The 18,743-nt window shown below is 48.7% G+C and overlaps 1 protein-coding gene across 4 annotated transcripts in view; it reads left to right on the top strand.

The window, feature by feature from the left end:
* The window catches only part of CACNA2D3 (calcium voltage-gated channel auxiliary subunit alpha2delta 3), an 879,489-nt gene that overhangs the window by 658,597 nt on the left and 202,149 nt on the right, over positions 1–18,743 (top strand). For 3 of the 4 annotated variants that reach the window (XM_051851530.2, XM_051851529.2, XM_051851528.2), the window contains one exon: positions 5,931–6,005. The exons of the other annotated variant lie outside the window; for it this stretch is intronic. In XM_051851530.2, the coding sequence (XP_051707490.1) occupies positions 5,931–6,005 (75 nt within the window). The remainder of the gene's footprint in view (positions 1–5,930; positions 6,006–18,743) is intronic. 4 annotated transcript variants of the gene reach the window in all.

The raw sequence follows: 18,743 nt of genomic DNA, 5'->3' as shown, positions 1-18,743 counted from the left end.
TGCTCCAGGTCCTGTTGGCCCACGGGGTAGAGGGCTCCACTGGCTGCAAAGGGGTGATGGAGGTGTGTGTCACCACTCAACAGGTGTGTGTCATTCTGGATGGACAGCAGCTCCTTCCACCTCTCTTGGGAGAGTGACCAGGAGCCCCTTTCTAGGCACCACCTCCCCTGATTGGCTGACACCTGATTCACTGTAGTTGTAGAGCCCCTCCCTGGGCTCAGGTAGTGGAAGGCAGTGGGGAGAGCTGGCCTCTGAAGGTTCTCAGCTCCGTGGCTGACAAGATGGGTGTGGACAAGTCCTGAGATTCCCCTTCTGTTGAGTGGTGACACACACCTCCATCACCAAGACTCTAACAACTGGAGTTGGGTTTCCAGAGGCACAGTAGGACGCTGAGTTGATGCAGATCCGTATCATCAAGTGTGGTAGCTGCCTAGAAACTGCAGATCAGGGGTGGGGTGGGCTGAGCAAAGGCTTTGCGACTCTGAAGACAGTGGACTTCACTTGTGTTGATGTTCCCACATGTAGGTGCCTAGAACTGGTTACTCACTGTTCAAGACATGGTATTCCACCTGGATAAAATGCTTCTAAACCATTGCTAAGCTTCTTAATCCATATGAGTAGATGTCAAAATCCAGACAGAGGGCACTGCTTGATATGTTCCCAGTAAGTCAAGAAAGAATGGACATAATGAGGGTGGGAATTTGGTGCAGTGGTTAAGTCACCATGCCCACATCTGCCATCAGAGTGGTAGGTGTCAGTTCGGACTTCACTTCTGCTTCCAGCTTTCTGGAAAAAAGATGGACCCCGGGAAGGCAGCAGGTGAAAGCTGAAGTATTTCGCCCCTGTCATCCGTGTTGAGACCTGGTTTGAGTTCCTGGCTCCTGGCTTCCGCCTGGCCTAGCCCTGGCTGTTGCAGCCATTTTGGAACTGAACCAGCAGGTGGAAGATCTCCATCTCTCTGTCTCTGACTTTCAAGTAAACAATAAAAATATTTTTTTAAAAAAGAATGAATATAATATGGAATCAGTAGCAACTGCCCTGTAGATCAGTTTCTTAAAGCTTCTTCCACTCGGCAGTGAGATACGTTCTTTATTGCCTCATCTCCCTTAATAACAGGTAGATACCACTAGGAAGGTGCTTCAAAAAACTCATGGAAAATGGCATTAAACGTTAAGTTTATTTCAGTACATTTTTGAAATCCATGCACAGCGTTTTCATGATATGCATTTCCATGGACTTTTTGAATGTTTGGCCCGAGAAGCCACTTGCAAGCAGGATTCCCGTGACTTTTAACCTCTGTATCTCCAGTACCACTAGGAACAACAAGAGCAATGACGGTGATACTAGTAATATTTAAATAGAATCACAGTCATAATTAAACTAGGCTCAGACACTTACAGAACATCTTACCGTGTGGTGCCTGAGGTCCAAAGTACTTCACTGGCATCATTCCCATCACAGCCTTACCGTCCTCCCAGGAAGAGGGGTACCGTTTGGCCCCATTTTTAGTTCAGGATACTGGAAATAACCTTCTCCACACCACTCAAGTCGTAAAAGATTAATGAAACAAAGCATTGTAAGAAAACAGAGGGAGATCGGAGACAAAAATCAATCAGCAGGACTTGAAATGCAGGTGCTTGAGGTCAATGCTTCCCAGGGGCTGGGCTGGGAACCTGAGTTACAGTGAGGACTTACATCAGCCCAGGATGTCCTTTCTCAGCTTCCCACCATGAGCCATGGCCAGGGAGAACCATGGCCAAGTGGGCCTGTCACCTGGGAGAGATGAGCTCCAGGGCGCAGAGTTCAGCTCCCACCTCGCCCTCCTCATTAGCACCTTGGAAAGATGAGTCAGCCCTTTGCTCTTGGGGTTTGCCCAGAAGATAGAATTCTTTCTCCTTCAGTTTCATAGATTTTTCCCACAAGCACTCAGACTTCCTGTAGTTTTTATTAAGAATTCCAGACACCCCAGCAATAATTTCCAGACACCATGGCCTCTGCTAACATAACGAGCCATGTTATAATTGGGTTCGCTTCATTAGCCTGGAGGCTCTCCACTTGGAAGGGAAGTGCCTCATGTGCCCAGGCTGTTGGCCCACGCGGGCTCCCGGCCTCCAGGGGAGTTAGCTGCAGGCCCAGGGCCCTTTGGCAGGCTTGCCTGCTGGAAGGCCTGTGTCCAATCTGTTCTCTATTACTCCACAAGACTGCACATTGGGATGGACAGGAAGACTGGCTCTGTTACGGATGAAACAAGAGTCAGGGATTTCATCAGTAGACGGATTTGTGGCCAAAAACAAATGTTGGCCATTGTCATATGAGATCCATCCACAGAACGTGTGTCTGAGATTTGCTCCGAGTTTCTGTTCTTACATCTCCATTAGGTTCTATCTGTATGCCACCAACAAAACTTTCTGATGTGACTGTCTCAGAATGTTCTCCTGAGAAGGATTCGAGCCGAGAGATTTCTGAATGTCAGAAGGCTTTCTCAGCTACAGGCTTGAGAAGGTCTGGCTTGTGTGTCTGCTGGAGCAAACCAGCTGCTCCTTTTTGGCCCACCTTTAATATTTATGTAGAATTTTCAAGATGAACTAGGTAATAGTTGAGTTAAATGATAACCCTGATGTGCACACAGATCTTAAATGAGCACCTGCCCCATGCAGGCAGTGTGCTGGGGACTATAGATGTCAAAGGTGAGATGGTTCGTTCCTTACCAAAGAGCTCATTCTGATGGACAAGGTAACTGCATTGAGTGCTTCCTAGAAGTCAGAGCAGGGAAAGGGGGCTAACTAGGGATGGATGAGAGGCAGTGTGTATAGCGGTATGGGGCATTGGGGGTGAAGGCGATGATGGAAATACGCTCACGTTGCTGGAAACCTGCCATGGAAAGGAGAGGGTCGGGAGAGATGTTTCAAAGGAGATCCTTTGAGACTGAGCATATAGCATGGATGGTCATTAGCTAGGGGAGAGGGAAGAAGAGATGCTCTAGGTAGCTGGAACCATGTGGGTAAAGGCCTGGGGGTAGTGAGAATAACTCCACGGGAATTGTGGCAGAAAGGTAATGAGGGTAGGGGACAGAGCTGGGTGCCAGGGAGGAGCCAGACCCCAGGGATACCTGGTAGACAGGCCCATGGATTCTTTCACAGTAGGGTTTATCCAGGGGAACCCTGAGGGTGCAACTATCTAAGACTTCAACCAGCCTGGGGGATGACTTTGTGGGGCTAAGCTTTGAGGCAAGGAGAGTGTTAGGAACCCTGTTGAATTAATGTGCTGGTGGTAGAGTGGTGAAGGAGGATTGAATGGGAGGAATGTCTGGAGGAAAAGTTAGCAGGATGTGATGATTGCTTGGATCCAAGGGTTGGGAATGAATGAGAGAAGAGAGCCTAATGACAATGCTGCGGTTTCTAATGCAGGCATCTGGGTGCCAGGAGAAAGGGTGAGGACGAGAGGGAGGAGCTTCTGCTCTGGGCAAGCCTGAGGGACCCCAGGGAGTTCCAGGAAGTGATAGACAACACCTGTATAGACACGTGGATGGCAAGTTGCTGAGGGGAGATACCGAGGCAGAAGCAGAGGTCTGAATGTGGTTGCTGAGCTGAGAAAGACAGTCGGGGACCATGGGGACACAGACTTGGGAAAAGTGAATGTACAGGAATTTGTGGAGGTTGAGGATTCTGTGGACAGGAGGAAACCCCGGAGCTCGGGGCCTGGATGCTGAGCAAAGAGAGGAGCAAAGAGGAGAAAGCATTTGGCTCCTCATACCAGGAAGATTCAAGAAGGAAAACCCTGTAGGGTTTAGCAAGAGGAGGCCACTGGCAGCCACAGAGAAAGGGGTTTGGTGGCATCCTGGGAGGTGGAGGGAGGACAGACGCAGGGTCCAGCTGGGCAGCTGGACATGGAGGGGGCAGCTCAGTGAGTGGAGCCCGTTGGGGTGGGAGGCCAGCTCCTCCTCCACATTCCAGGGAGGGATGCAGAGGACCCACGCCCATGTTTTCTTTGATCCTTTTTCTCCACAGCAACCACTGGTCCATGTATTTAACCGCAGGGGGCACCTGGGTTAAATGGGGAGGGAGGCAGGCTTCAAATAATCAAGGCCTTGCCTGATGCTTTGATTACTTATAACCGATCGCACAAATAATCGCTTGCTGTCCTTTTGATAAGCGCCATACTAGGAAGGGACAGCTCCTTAACAGAGGTCCCAACCTTCTTTCTTTTTTTTTTTTTTTTTTTTCATTTTCAGTTCTCTTTATATACAGAAGATCAGTTTAGTGTATATTAAGTAAAGATTTCAGCAGTTTGCACCACACACCAACCTTCTTTTGAGTGTTCACTTACTACCCATAAAATGGGAAGAACCGAAGTCATACATTCAAAGGCACTCGCTGATTGTAAAACATCACTTGTTTGGTCTAATTTTGAGTTTGAATGGCCAGTCAGGTGCCACTCTTGCCTTTCCTGGAAAAAGTCAAACTCTCCAAGTCCTTGTTGACCCCTCCAGTCCCCATTAAACTGGGACCTAATAATGGTAATTAATGCAGTGTTGACTGTGTCTGACATTTTTCCAAGAGACAAGATGAAAGAGGCGATATACATCTCAAAGGGAAGGGAATCTCTGGTTTATCTTTCACAGCATAATGAAATATACTTTTATCATTGGAGTCAAGTGGAATCTTATTAAGACTTGCTGTGTAAGGTAACTCCAGAAGAAAGCCTCAGCTGCCCTTCACTGCCGCATGCATATTTGCTTTATGTAATGCAAGGGAAACTTTTAATTGCTGGTGTTAAATTCTCTGAAGCTAATTTCACATCACCTTGACGTTAAGCTAACAAGCAGACGGGGTCATTCCTGGTTTGTAAAAACTCTGTTGTCTGGATCATTTAATGGTATCATATTCAAGAATATGAGTGGCAGAGAATTTAAAGAAAAGCAACAGTGAGGCTCAGAACTGTGAGATAACTCCTTGGGAACAAAAATGGCGAATTTGTTTTCTTCCCCTTTGCACTGCTATGGCAAAAGTGGTTTATATTTTCTTTCTTAAGAGAGAGAGGGAGAGAAAGAGAGAGAGATCAGTGTGGGTTTTATGCTGCAGGCCATTTTAATACATGAATGATTTGTAGGTAAATTTATTGTAGCCAATGGGTGCAGTCAACTGTGTAATAGAAATATTGTCAAAAAGCCGGGATTATTATTTAAATAAGTGCAGTGTTAAATTTGATTACATACTTTTTAAAGCTAATAAAACATTTCATTGCTCGCAAACTATTTCCCATAGTCCCATTTAGTCTGAAAACATAAATTAAGTGAGGCTCTGCATAGAAAATTACTCAGGCTTTGTGTCGATGGGAGCAGGCAGGAAAAAGGTTGGCAGTCACACAATGTAAAGATAGAAGGATCTGAAGGGGGTTGGCAGGCTCCTATGGGGGCAGAGGGGGACACTTTTATCCTTGAAGAATGATGGGAAACGACAGCCTAGGAAACTGCATGCCTGAGATGGCCCCAGTGGGTGTGGATTTATAGAAACCCAGAAGTGAACAGCGTGAGGACCCTTCTTTCCTTATCACGGATAGAGAAAGTGCAGCCATTGATACAATTATGCTCTTTTGATCATAGGACCTTTCCAGAAACATTAGCCACATTCTTGTTTAAAAAAAAATAATTGTTTTTCTTTTAAATAAATCAAAATCAAGCCCTTGGATGCCAGTGTGGGGATGTGACATTTTAAATTGTGCTATTTGCTGAGCTTATCCTGTGACAGGTCTTCATTTCCACCAAATGTCAAGGATCAGTGCATTGCATTCATTTTAATGAAATATTGTGCTGATAAGGGTTATGAATGCCAAGTTTAAGCTGTAAATTACTAAATGTTGGGCTGCTTTATGCTTTGTGAATCCACCAGGGAGCAAGCTAATGAAGGTTTCTTTCTCGCTTCCTCTTACAGTTAGGGATTCACGGTTATGCCTTTGCAATCACAAATAATGGATATATCCTGACGCACCCAGAACTCAGGCCACTGGTAAGAGAAACACTTTCGTCTGCATTACCCCTTTAATGATTTTAGGAGATTTTCCTGCGGTACTACAATGGTGACACGGCACAGCCATTTTTCCTTTAAAAGCTCCATCCATCGTAGTGTGTGTTAATGGTTTATAACTAGTATTTTGACACATCATATGTAAATAATGTTGAATAAATACATTTACTCTCATGCTTCTATACATAAAGCTGTATGTAGCCACATGAATTTACTTATTTCCTATTTGCCAATATACAGGAGATTTTTGTTTAACTCCAGACAGCTTAAAACTGTAGTAATGGGTACTTCTAGGCAATGCATGGACTCTCACACTGCAGCACTAGACCCACTTACTGTAAGCCACATATGATACAACCAAGGAGACCAAAGATCCCTGGACATTTGTTATAATGGAATTTGCCCGCCAAATTCCTTTGGTTAATCTCAGTACAGCCTGTGGCATGGAGAGACCATTCAACACCTTTTTTTTTCCTGCTGAACTGAAACAGTTGACATTTTTCTACGTTTCCCACCCCAGTCACAGCAGTAGCATTGCTTGGTGACCAGGTCTGTAAACTTTTTTTTTTTTTTTTCTGGTCGCATGGTGCCATCTTTACTCTGTCTGGAATGGGAAGATGGGAAGGGTTAGCATCAATCCAGGACTGCCTGAGTCTCATCAACCCTGATCCGTGGGTGGAGGCTGTGGAGCACTTGTGTGGCAGAGGATTCTGAGGTGGCAGCCAGGCTCATGGGGTAGAGCCCTGATCCGCTAACAGTCTGTCCGCTGCCCCTGGCAAGTTACGAGTTACACATGGCCATCCCTGGACTAGTTACAGTGAGTTGGACAAAGGAAATCCCTTTGGGTTTGGATGTGTGTAGCTAATCTGAAAGAAGTGTAAAGAACATAGAAATGTAAAGAACAGTATAGTGAACACTGCTTTGCAAAGTTAGCAAAGGGCAGGTTGTTGTCTTTAGTAATCCCCAGACACACACGGATGCACACAAATGCATACACACACGCACGTGTACACATGTGTGTATGTACACAATTGCATATGTCTCATCTACAGCACACATCTTTTCCCTTTTATTTAGCTGTGCTGCCTGCTATGTAAATGTTTGTTGGCCAAGCGTTGTGGGGACCAGCTCCCTTCTCGCTTGCATCATTGTTTAGAAACAGTTCATGTGAAAGCTCCATCATCATCCAACTTTGCTCTAATCGCCCTGGTATTAATGGAGTCATGAACACATCATGTGGATCCCATATGCATGCTTTCAGATGGGGCTTATGGTAATAGTTGATTTCAACTCCTTTTTATCAGGAAAGCACTGAACACACTGCTTAGCTAATTCCAAATGTAATTCAGAATTATGGAAAAGTCTGACTAAAAAAGCCATGGCCTTTTCAAGGATATTTAAGTCTAAAGTTGTGTTTAAGTCTAAAAGAACTTGGTATAGTGCCTATCTCTGAGCTGCCCAGTTGGAGTTGTTCGTGGGAGAGCGGTAGAGGTTGTATGTTTGGGATGGCTCGGGATGGGCTCCTTGTGCTTATTTATTCCACATTGGAATGGAACAGAGTCAATGAAACAATCAAACCTGAATCTTCTGCCAGTGAATGAATTAACTTCCTATGTATCAACTTTTAAAGAAGGAATGGAAATGGAACCAGATGTCAGAAGTCCCCGAAGTAGCTTCCCTGTCTCTGCAACAGTGGCATGATCAGCTGCATCCACATGGTCTACTCACAGTGTCCTTGTGGCCATGTAGCAAAAGGTCTGCATGCAGATACGTAGTCCACCTGATGCACTTTCCCGAGCTCAGGCCCACGGGACAACTGCTGAAAGGTTCTGAGGAAACCACCCAACCCAGCCAACTACCAGTGCAAGCAGTTCATTTTTGTTTTATTAACTATTGAAACACTGTACTGAATGTTTTCATTAAAAGTGATAGCCAGGTAAATTCCCATACGTGAAATAGCCGAAGCAAATTCCCATCGCTCACTTGTTTTTACCCAAAGCAGATAAGCCATTTAACAGTTGATCTGTGACATAATCCTAAGGAACAAGCTAGGCCAGTGGCTCATCTGTCCCCTTTATCTGTCTGACTCTGAGGCCTTTGGAGAGAAGAGTTCAGGTGATACCAATCATTGAGGCTTACATGAATTAAGCCATGTGAATACGATCCACAAATGTATGCTGACTCTGCACAAATGTATGCTTGACTTTGCACTTTCCTCCTAAGCAAAAAACAGCAACAAAGTGGGTGGAAGTCAACTATAGCCTCACACAAAGTTGTTCTTAACTCCCAGTCTCCCAGTCCGGCTGCATTCTAGCTCTGTGAAACTGGACTAGTCACATAGCCTCTGTGGGATTTGTTTTTACCTTGTAATCCTGCCACAACTGTAGTGGATACATCATAGGGTGGTATCAGAGTCAATGGGGTAATGCAAGCAAAGAACCCAGTGTAGCAAAGCAGACCCCAGGACATCTCAGGGCGACATCTAGTCTGTGCTCTAATGGTTCCACTGATTTGTGCTCAGCTGCTGTGAAGGTTGGGAGAACCATAGTGGTGCAGGTACTTAGGGGGCACCTAAAGACCACTGCAGGATTAGTTGGTTTAGAGACTTACAGTGAACATCCCAAGGGACAGTGTACACACACACACACACACACACACTTTTGTTATTTGTTTCATAGATAGCAGTAAGAATAGAATTCGAAGCCACAGTAACTGCAGAATGATAGTCATAAGTCACCCTACATGGGTGCTTCTTGCTCTGGCATGTCCATGTTCATATCTGTTTTGTTCCTGTGTTTCTTGGCTTTTTCTCATCTCTCTCAACTCAGGCCACTCCACATGTAGTAGGAACTTCAGAGATGAATGAATGAAGGGATCCTCCAAAACCACAGTTTTCATTTTCACTTACTTTGAGCTCTTCTGTGTGTAAGGCACTTGGGAGCTTCCTCAAGAAACCTGGTGTCTACACTGGATGTCCATCCACCTTGGCCAGAGCTCCCAATCCTAGCTAGAAGCAGCCAGCTGCAAACAGCTTCCCTAACTCAAGAAGGGAATCCTCATTCAAACCCCACTCACTTCCTCCCAATCTCAGCCATATAATCGAATCCTTATTATAACTGGACATGTCTCTTAGTGCTGGCTGACGCAGTCAGATTAGCATGGTGGGTGTGATCGTGAGGTTGTGGCCAGCGTGAGGAGGATGGAGCAGGCTCACTGAAAATAACTCCTATCCCCTCCTCATCTGCTATGGAGGTTATTTCTGCCCCTGCAGCCAGAGGAAAGGAGTGGGTTTCTCTGAAGCACAATACCAATATTTTTCTAATTTGTCCAATAAAAGCTTTCCCCCAAAGTTAATGCCTGGCCCAATTTTATCCAGTATTTTCTTTAATCCTGTATGATTTGGGCGTGAATCAAGAAGTGTCTCCAAAAACAGCTCAGAAGTAGGAGCCTTACTCAGCAGACTCACTCTGGTTTCACTGGCACAGCTGCTAACATAGTGTTTTGCTGTGATATGTGGGCCCTCTGTACACTCAACCACCCTATCTTGGCCACCCACTTGTGACTTCCTGAGAGATTAACTGATGCCAATTCAGTGATCACTTGAAAGTGCCCAGTGTGCCCCAGTTCCTGCAATAGACTCAGGGCTGAGCTAGCCAGCTGTCTTTTGGGGGGGGTCAAGGGGCTGGTTCACAGATGGGGCTGGCACCCTGTTCTCTAGACAAGGAACAGCAAGTGAGATTAAAGGAAGACCCAGAGAAATGCTTCGTGACTAGTCATTACAGCCCTCGAAACTGCTCCTTGGTCTTTACCACTCTAACATCCAGGCTAGAACAATTTCAAGCTATAGTTACTGTCTACATTGCATTTCCTTGCTGCTTATTTTTTCCTTTTTTTTTTTTTTTTTTTTGAGACATTTTGGACTCTTCTTAAAACATGGAGCCCTTAAATATGCCTCCTTTGCCCAACAGGGGTTGGAAAGAGATAGGACCTTTAGCACGATCTGTAGGGACAGCTAAGTTCATTCCCTTCCTCTGAAGCTTAGGACGTGCACCTGCTCACATCTCCAAGAGAATGCCAAGAAGGTTCCATTCCAGTAGCCTCAACATTGGCAGGTTCCACAGAGGAGCCTTGAGCAAATGCAATCTGGGACTCACTCCCACAGATCCCATGGTGAAATCTGCCAAGAGCTATCTGTTCTGTGACTGGAAGTCCAAGAGATGAGGAAGGATGCTGGATGGTTCCTGTCCTGGATGGAAAGTTGCCAAGTCATGTGGGCCCCCAAGTGTGATGGTAGATGACAGAGGAGGATGAAGGAGAGAAACACATCATTCCTTCAACATTCATGAAATGCCCACTGTGTTGTAGCCCTGAGCAGGGTGCCTGGAGAGGTTACAGTGAGGCGGCCTGTCCCCTAGGGTCGAACTCTACTAGGATGGATCAGGTTGGTACATAAGAAACTGTAGACACCAGGGAAGATGCAGAGTTTGTTGCTTGGTTACTGATGTTGTTGGTCTTACCATATCTTTCAGACGCTGATTGAGTCGCTGCTCTAAGTGGTTCCCTTGTGTTAAGCCTTTTCATCCCTAACTACTTGAAACACAGGCCTACAATATAGGTGCCTTGGAAAGACCCAGAGACTCAGGGAAGGATGGCAGATGGGACAACCTGGGCAGGAGACATATCTAGAAGACGACTTCTAGACAGCCGTGAGTGTTAGTCTGCAGAGCTGGAGTCTTCCATGAGGAAGGCAAATAGCCCCATGTTGCAGTACTAACATCATGTCCCCCTAACCACACAGCTAGAAAGTGCCAGAGCCAGGCATCCCAACCCAGATCAGTTCAGATGTACCAAATTCTCTCAGCTGGTTCTTCAGCAAGTGGCAGGCACAGAGTTCAGAGGGCGGGAGTGACCTAGATGTCCCATGGGACTGCCAGGGCACTCATGAGATTGTTCTGGTTAGAATCTGCCCAGGCTTAGCCCAGTCCAGTGAGAAAACAGTGCCAGTCACACACCTGAGCTGCCCGTGCACTTTCAAATGTTCTGGTGGCCGCATCTGAAACAGTAAAAGAGAAACGGGTGAAAGTAAGTTTAGGAATGTATTTTATTTAACCCAAGATGTCTAAAATATCAGTGCTTCAACACAGTCAATATAGAACATTCTAAAGTGATATTTCACATCAGTCTCACATGGATATTTCAAATCTGTGGCTCTCCATTCAGACTAGATACATTCCAGGTCCCTAGAAGCCACCTGCGTCTGTGGCCACCGCAGCACGGCATAGTTCGGCATAGATATTTTGACTAAATGCAAGACAAGATCTCTTTTTCCCTTAAATAGGTAGAACAGGATCCGCTGCCCCTGCTGCCATCCTGTCACTTGTGCCACCCCAGAAGTCTGTGCTAAGAGTCCATGGTCACTTGGCCTCCTCCATGTGGCCACTGCCCCCTTCCCAGGCTCTGGCCTCTCCAGCCTCTGTGAGTAGGAGGAGGAGGTTGTCTCAGTTTCAGAGGTGTGGGGTAAATGGCCAGGGCAGGTGGACTCCCTAGCTTAGCCGGAAAGTTCTGGCTATTTTAGCCATATGAGGTCATTCCCACACCATATCAACTTCCTAAACCAAACTGTCGCAGAAGCCAGCGGGTAGAAAGCATTTGCCATCTCCGGTGAGCCCAAACTGCTAGGTGATCTGAATGGGCTCCACTGATGTGGGGCACTCAGGTTAACCCTTTGCCAGGCCAGATGCTGCAGCTAAGTGCATCATCTTGTGAACCTAGCCACGTGTCTCCCCATCTCTCTGGAACACACTGCCTCTGCCCCACCCTAAACATGGACTCTGCTGCTCCGTGCTTGCGGCTGCCTGGGCCATTCACTTTAATGTACCCTGTTTGTTCTTGCTCAGCAGTTACAGATGGGCCCTTGGAGAAGGTGATTGATTACATAGCTTAAGATGTGGACATGCTAATCAATGTAAATGTCTTACACTTTAGTGTTCTCCTAGGGAACTGTGTGAACATCTAACTAGACAGCACATATCACACACCGGTTTAAATAGGAGTTTATGTGGTACAGGCACTGTCAGAAGCCTCATCCAAGTCCAAATGCCATTTCAAGCAATGGGTCACATGAAGAAACTCTGTATAATTTCAAAAAAAAGGAGACATCAAGTCTAAATGAGATCTTCATATAATTATGCTTGTCCACGGTGGTGGCCCTGTGTCATTTCCCCGCAAGCTCCAAGCTCATCCCTGCTCCACGTCCTGGCACTGGCTCCCCTCCAGCTGAAATCTTGTCTCAGATACACTTGGGACTGGCTGTTTGTCATCCCCCATGTCTCACCACAGAGAAGCATCTGAGCTCCTGCCCACAGGAGCTATGCTCCCCTGCCCACCTCGCTCACCACCCGTCTCCTGCTTTACTGTCCTTGGATCACTCATCCATCCTGGCAGATGTCTGTGTGTTTAACTCGACTCCTCTCATCCCTGCCAATACTTGAGGCTTTGCTGTGATCTAAGGGGGGTAGTCAGAAACTGCTGGGTGAGCGGTGTTGGTGTTGTTTACAGACTGCTGCTGATTCGAAGTCTGGGTACCAATTTCCTATGCTAGATAGGAGTGCAGGTGCCACACATTCTTCCACCCAACATTCATGGAGTCTTGCTGTGTTGGCCACAGAAACTGAGGCACGTGTGGTTGGCCAAGAACGTATTTCTTTCTGGCCCTCCCTCTGCACTCCTGGCTGCCCCAGGCATTCAGTAGATGCTGCTTGTGTCAGACCCAGTGCTGGCTACCGAAGCCATACGAGCGAGCAGGCGGGAGGATGCTTCTGCCTGTGACACCAAGAGGGGCCAAGAAGAGCTGTGGGCGCCCAGGGGAAGCCTTCGCTCTCCTCAGGAAAGGTGCCCTGAGATGCAGGAGGGCTTCCTAGAGGAGGTGGAGGAGGGAGCCGGCATTCACAGCCACTCTTCCCAATCGGCCCAGACGCCACCTTCTCCCCAGCAGCACTGCCCCAGGCTGGGCCAGGCAGGACTTCTCTTTCTGGTGTCAGGAGAATACAATCTGTTGGTTGCCGCCTATCGGGGTGCAAAGGGTGGGGTCCTAGCCTCATGGACAAACTGTGGGTCCTTTGCAGATACTGGGCGCCCCGCTCAGTCTTCTGGTCCTCAGCTCTCGGGCTGCCGAGAACTGAAACGAACCGCCCAGTAGGTGGCGCACGGGCACCACCATGCGCGGGTCCCTGCGCAGATGGCGCCTGCCAGCCGGCCAGCGCGCCTTCGCCCTGCAGAGGCTGGGCCATCCTGAATCAGGCCTGCTCTGAATTCATGGCTTTCAGTGCAGAAAAAGAAAGCATTAACGGACGCTTTGTAAGCGTGTCTGCTCAGAGGAGTGCCTCTTTCGAGGAAAAAAATCAGCAGGCCCGTGTGCTTCCCGCGTAGCGCGCCTGCTTTTGGTGCAGCAACATCTGGCCCAAAGTGAAGGCCAAGCTGGCATGCTTACTGCTTCTTGCTGGAATTATGGAGGGCACCGTTTGGGCCACCCCGGGGTCGGCACGCTGCAGGGACTGCGTAACAGGCAGGAGGACACAGCGCACCCTTGCGGGCTCAGGCTGTTGGGGGCGCCTGCATTTCTGTCTCTGCTGTGCAAACCTGGGGCTCGCAGCCCGGTAGTCTCAGGGCCCCGGGCACCTGGACAAGAGATGAGGTGCGCACGGAAATTTCACTGGCATTTGTGGAGTGTGCTTCTTTGCTAGCTCCCTCTGGCTGGCAGACCCGGCCGCGTGTCCGGAGCCAGAAGGGGGACACCCAAGCAGCTGGCACCAGGGAGCCAGGCTGTGTGTGCGGCGCTCTCTTGCACCCTGCACAGGAGCGCTCAGGGTCCAGGCACAATGGAACAGTTCAAAAGTAAAAACAGGGAAAGGGCCATCAGTGGTCCCCAGTGCTTGGGGCTGGGAATGGGTCAGTCCCGAGGTACCTTCCGCACACACACAGGGAGGCCCCTGAACCGTATGGGCTTCCACCAGATCCACTGCAGCGCATTGAACGAAGCTTGCTTTCAACCTGAAGCTGTGTTCTCAGGTCCGTTTCCAAAACGCAGGTTGGCCCCTCCTGATGGCCTCTCCCCCCTCACCCCTGCCTCCAGCCTCCCAGGTCCTCCGTTGTCATGGCACAGGTGAGGGCGAGGTGTGCAGAGCAGACCCTGGGCCTCATCCCTGTACCTCTCGCCGGGGCCTGCTTCTTCCTTTTCCCGGGCCGGCCGCTGGGCCCCTTCACCACTATTAGTAATTAACCTGGCCTTGCTTCATGCGCCCTGCTGCCGCCCTGCGCCAAGGCGAGATGCTGGCTTTTCTTAAGTTGCTGCTCAGCCAGGACAGGAGGAAAGGAACGAAAAGAGAATGGGGAGGGAGGGAGGAAGGGAGGAGAGAGAGACGGGGAGCATGAGGGACCCATGTCACTTCCTTTATCCTTTTCCCCCGGTCCGTGTACCTGTCTGCCACTGTAGGGGCCAGGCAGAACCTCCATATACTTTCCCGATACATTGGACCCTCCTTGGCAAGGCTTCCATCGTCTCAACCCCACCCTCGGCTCCCAGAGCCGGCTGTGCCCATCCCGCCAGAATCCTGGCCCTGGCCTTGAGTGTGCGCTCCCCACAGTGTGGCAGAATTCTCTCGCCATCCCCGACCCCGCACTTTATTGCTGGGAACCTGAAGACACGGAGCCGCGTGCCGGGCACTCCATTAGATGCTCGGGGTCTAGAGATACAACGGGACAGATAGTTTCCCTCCTTGGTTTGGTGTTTGCCATCTTCTGAAGAAGGTATGTTTCTTTAAAAAAATCATAATAAATAATGAATAAACTGAACCCTGAGGGATGAGAATGAAAGTTCTGGGCTGGGACTGAGGAGACAAGTCCAGGCTAATGGAACAGTGTGTGCAAAGGCCCTGGGGCATAGAGAGGTTCAAAGTAAGATCTGGAATTTGCTCATCCATTTAGGACAGATGTTCAAAGAAGGGTAGGTGACTTGAGGTTTCCTTGTCAAACTTGTATTTGGGGTTGCACTTCGTTAAGGCAGAGCTGTGGATGCCTTGCTCTCCTCCCTCCTGCCCTGGCCATCCCTGCACCTGCAGCCTGGCCCAGAGCTGCCAGCACCCGGGTAAAGACTTTCTCTCCTAATGGAGTCCACTCTTCCGTGGCCTGCGGCCAGGCCAGCTATGCCCAGGAATTAGCAAGGTGACCACTGCAACCTCTTGGGGGACTGCTCGCAGGTGTGTATTCCACACTGGTGCCCAGAGTTCTCCAGTGGAATTTAGCTCCAGGTGTGGCCACCGTGCTCACATGCTTGCAGATGCCCCCTGAGCTGGTGCCTTCCCACCTCTGAGTCACTTTGCCTTGTTCCTCTGAGTGTCTCCTGGGAACCCCTCTCAGTGAAAACCTTGCACTTGATCCAGGTCTTGGGGTCTGCTACTCAGACAACAGAAGCCACGACGCAGGGGGATGACATTTCTCTGTGCAGTTGGTTGTGTTTAGACTAGGGCTTCAAGTACAGTTTTGAGTGCACCCACATAAACTTTGAAAGTGACAGTGGCATCAGGCACACTCTGTGTCTGCCATGCTCGTCTGCTTGGAGGGCCTACATTTCTATTGAGGAGGGCCAGAGAGCCTGGCCTTGGCTTTCTGCTGTTAGTAATTGCGAGTAGGCACTTTAAGGACATTTCGGTTTAGAGATAGGGCTCTCTGCTGCTTTGTTTGGCCGAAGGATTTGATGAAAAAGCCCTTCTTTCCGCTGGACACACTCTGACCTTTGTTTGGTCAGATTAATGTCATATCTAGAATGCCCCATCTTGGATGATGAATTAGCAATAAAAAGCTCATCAAAATGTAATTACAGGCAATGTGTTGAATAATGATCTCTTAAAAATTCCTATAGATTTGTCTGCACCTCCTTCCCCTCGTGAGGGAAATGAGCCTCAGCTGCTAGCTACCAGCCCCAGCACAGGAATCCCAGCCCAGCCAGCCTGGGAGGCCGAGATGGAGGATGGGGTTCTCTCTTTGCCTGGTGTCATCTGATTGATCCATTGCTTCCCAGCATGCGGTGCACATCTTTATATCATTTAAAGGACCCTCTCAAAAAAGGGGCCGGGGTGGGGGGAGATACACAGGAAGTGGAAGTTCACGGCAGAATGAAACCCTCACTTCCTGAGTCTGTCGCAGCTTGTTGGGGTGGGGGAGTTATTAATTAGAATGTTAACTTTCCCAGCACAAGCAGGCAAAGCAGCAAGGAGAGGGTCTGAGCAGCAGGCATGAAGGCTTTCATAATTGTAAATTCCAGGGTGGTTTGCTCCCCCTGAAAGCAGGAATGAGAGCCATCTGCCTCCAGGAGGAGCCTTGAGGAGCTGTTCAAGTGGTCTTGGGCTTGCCTGAGGAACCCGTTTGCATGGCTGTGCACGGGCAGGTAACCTAGCCTTACCTCACTGTTTGGAGAGGCCCTGACAACAAGCCTGCAGCTGGGACTGCCAGTGGCATACCCAAGGATCTCCACTGCCCCAGTGCCCATGCTCCCTTGAACAACTGAAGAATTCAGTCATTTGCATGCCAATGATTATTCCTCTGGAGTTTACATATTAGAAAGACCTTGCATCTGAATCCCCCATGAGAGCATTAAATTGCTATCTAATTAGTAGTCCCAAATTATATATATTTAAAAGATAATTAAAGGTTTGAAGGCTGTTGGAATAACTGGTTATACATTTAAATGAATCACTAGAAATTTGTTAGTAATGTGTGGAGTTTTCTTTTATTTCTTGCTTCCCTCTTTGAAGTTCAGTAGACCCAACCTTGCAGGGTTAAGTCTGGTAGCGGTAAGATAAAGGCAGATGTTTTTAATTATTGCAGCTCAAACCCCCAAGTAATTATAAGCAGCTGTCATTTTTACATAATCCTCAATGATAAGACCCAAAGAATGCAAATAAAAATGTTGAGACCATGGGCGTTTTGGCATGCTAATGTAATCCGCATCACACCACTGAACTGACCATTGTGTCTCGCCCAGGGGGGATGTGAGGATGTACTCTGGCCATTATGCTCTGTGGTGCTCAACTTTCATAATCAGGTGATAAGCGGACCTGTTTCCAAACACGACGCCCAGCTGCCGCTGATGCATTGTCTGTGTTTGCTGGGCAAAGCAAAGACTGAAATATTTAGAATATTGAGGCAAGAGGGTAGTGTGGCTAAGCCAGGCAAGCTCTTTTTTTAAAATCAATTTATTTGCGAGACAGAGCTGGGGGGTGGGGGGAGAGCGAGAGCGAGGAGAGAGAGAAACTAGCTTCCATTCAGAACTGAGTAAGGCACAAGGCTGGAGCTGGGAACTCAATCCAAGTCTCCCATGTGGGTGGCAGGAAGCCATCACTGCTGCCTCCCAGGGTGCACATTAGCAGGAAGCTGCAGTTAGGAGCTGGAGCCGGGAATCAAAACCAGGTACTCCAAGGTGGGCTGCACTCAGCTGCGACGGGGCTTTTCATGGACGCTGTCCTCGCCTCACTTGCCCCTTTCTGCTCCGGGTATGGGGAGGGGTGGAGCGGGAGAGCACTGCCATCCAGGGCTGAGATGTAGTAGGCCCCTGTCCTTGACCCAGGGATGGCCTTCCTCCATTAGGTGGCCTGAGAGCATCGCACCTGGTGGCATTTCTCTGGCCTGGAGCTGAAGTTCCCCTTGGGTCTTCTGCCTCTGTGCATCAGCGGGAGATCCCACTGACAGACTGGCCTGCCAGCCCCAACCCGAGAGGCTCTGGGTTGAGGTCTTAACTGGATGCTTTCTGGGCCTGTCTTCCTCTGGAAGGGTGAGGGTCTCTGGAGAAGCCAGATAGTGGACATTTACCGGAGCCACAGTGGCTTCTCTGATGGGGACCCAGTTGCAGCAGAACCGTAGTCCACTTGATCAACATGCACAGTCCCACTGGGCAGAGCTGAAGCCAGACTCAGCAGGAGACAAACCTCCTCTCTCCCTCTCTCTTTCTCTCTCTCTCTCTCACATCAAAAGCCCAAGGACCCCTCCTGCTAAGGAACACGCAGGCAGATTTCCACGGGCCTGGGGATCTGGCTTGGCAGAAATGTGCCCAAGCAGAAAGGATTGTCTGATGAGCTAAGCTTCATTCCTCGAGGATGGGAAATCTAAACAGATGAAAGAGGAGAGCGGTCAGACCAAGATATTTATCTGGAACACTCGGGCCTCACAGAGGAGTGAAGCCTCTCCCCAGTGAAGACAAGTAGGGATTTCAGAAACAGATCCTAAACACTGGAGCCAGTGAAAACACTCTGGTTCTTCCCAGTGCCTCATCCTCACCAAAGGCCTCTTGTGGACTCTGAGTTCCCAGCTGTACTCCAGGAAGGGGTTTTGGAAGTAGCAGGGCAGGGGTGGGGAGGATTAGGCCACGCATCTGACTGCACTACTGCAGCACATTTGACAGCCACGTGGGTAGGACTCCCCTTAAATGAAACTCGTCTTCATGCACGCTCAAGTACAAAGGAAAACACTATGTTCCTGAATGTTGAAGGGAGAGATTCCTTTAGGAGCTCACGATGTAAAAGCTCTGCTCAGTGTGGAATTCTAGGTACCTGGCTGATGGCAAGTAAGCTATTTATCTGCAGTGCAATGTGATGGGTGTGGAGATGGGGCCACCACCAAGGGGAGCTCACAGGACCATGGGAAGGACCTGAATTGACCCTGACCTGACTC

This window comes from Oryctolagus cuniculus, chromosome 10, assembly GCF_964237555.1.
Source record: "Oryctolagus cuniculus chromosome 10, mOryCun1.1, whole genome shotgun sequence".
In the NCBI taxonomy this organism is placed as follows: Eukaryota; Metazoa; Chordata; class Mammalia; order Lagomorpha; family Leporidae; genus Oryctolagus; species Oryctolagus cuniculus.
This window is presented reverse-complemented; position numbering and strand designations above follow the sequence as displayed.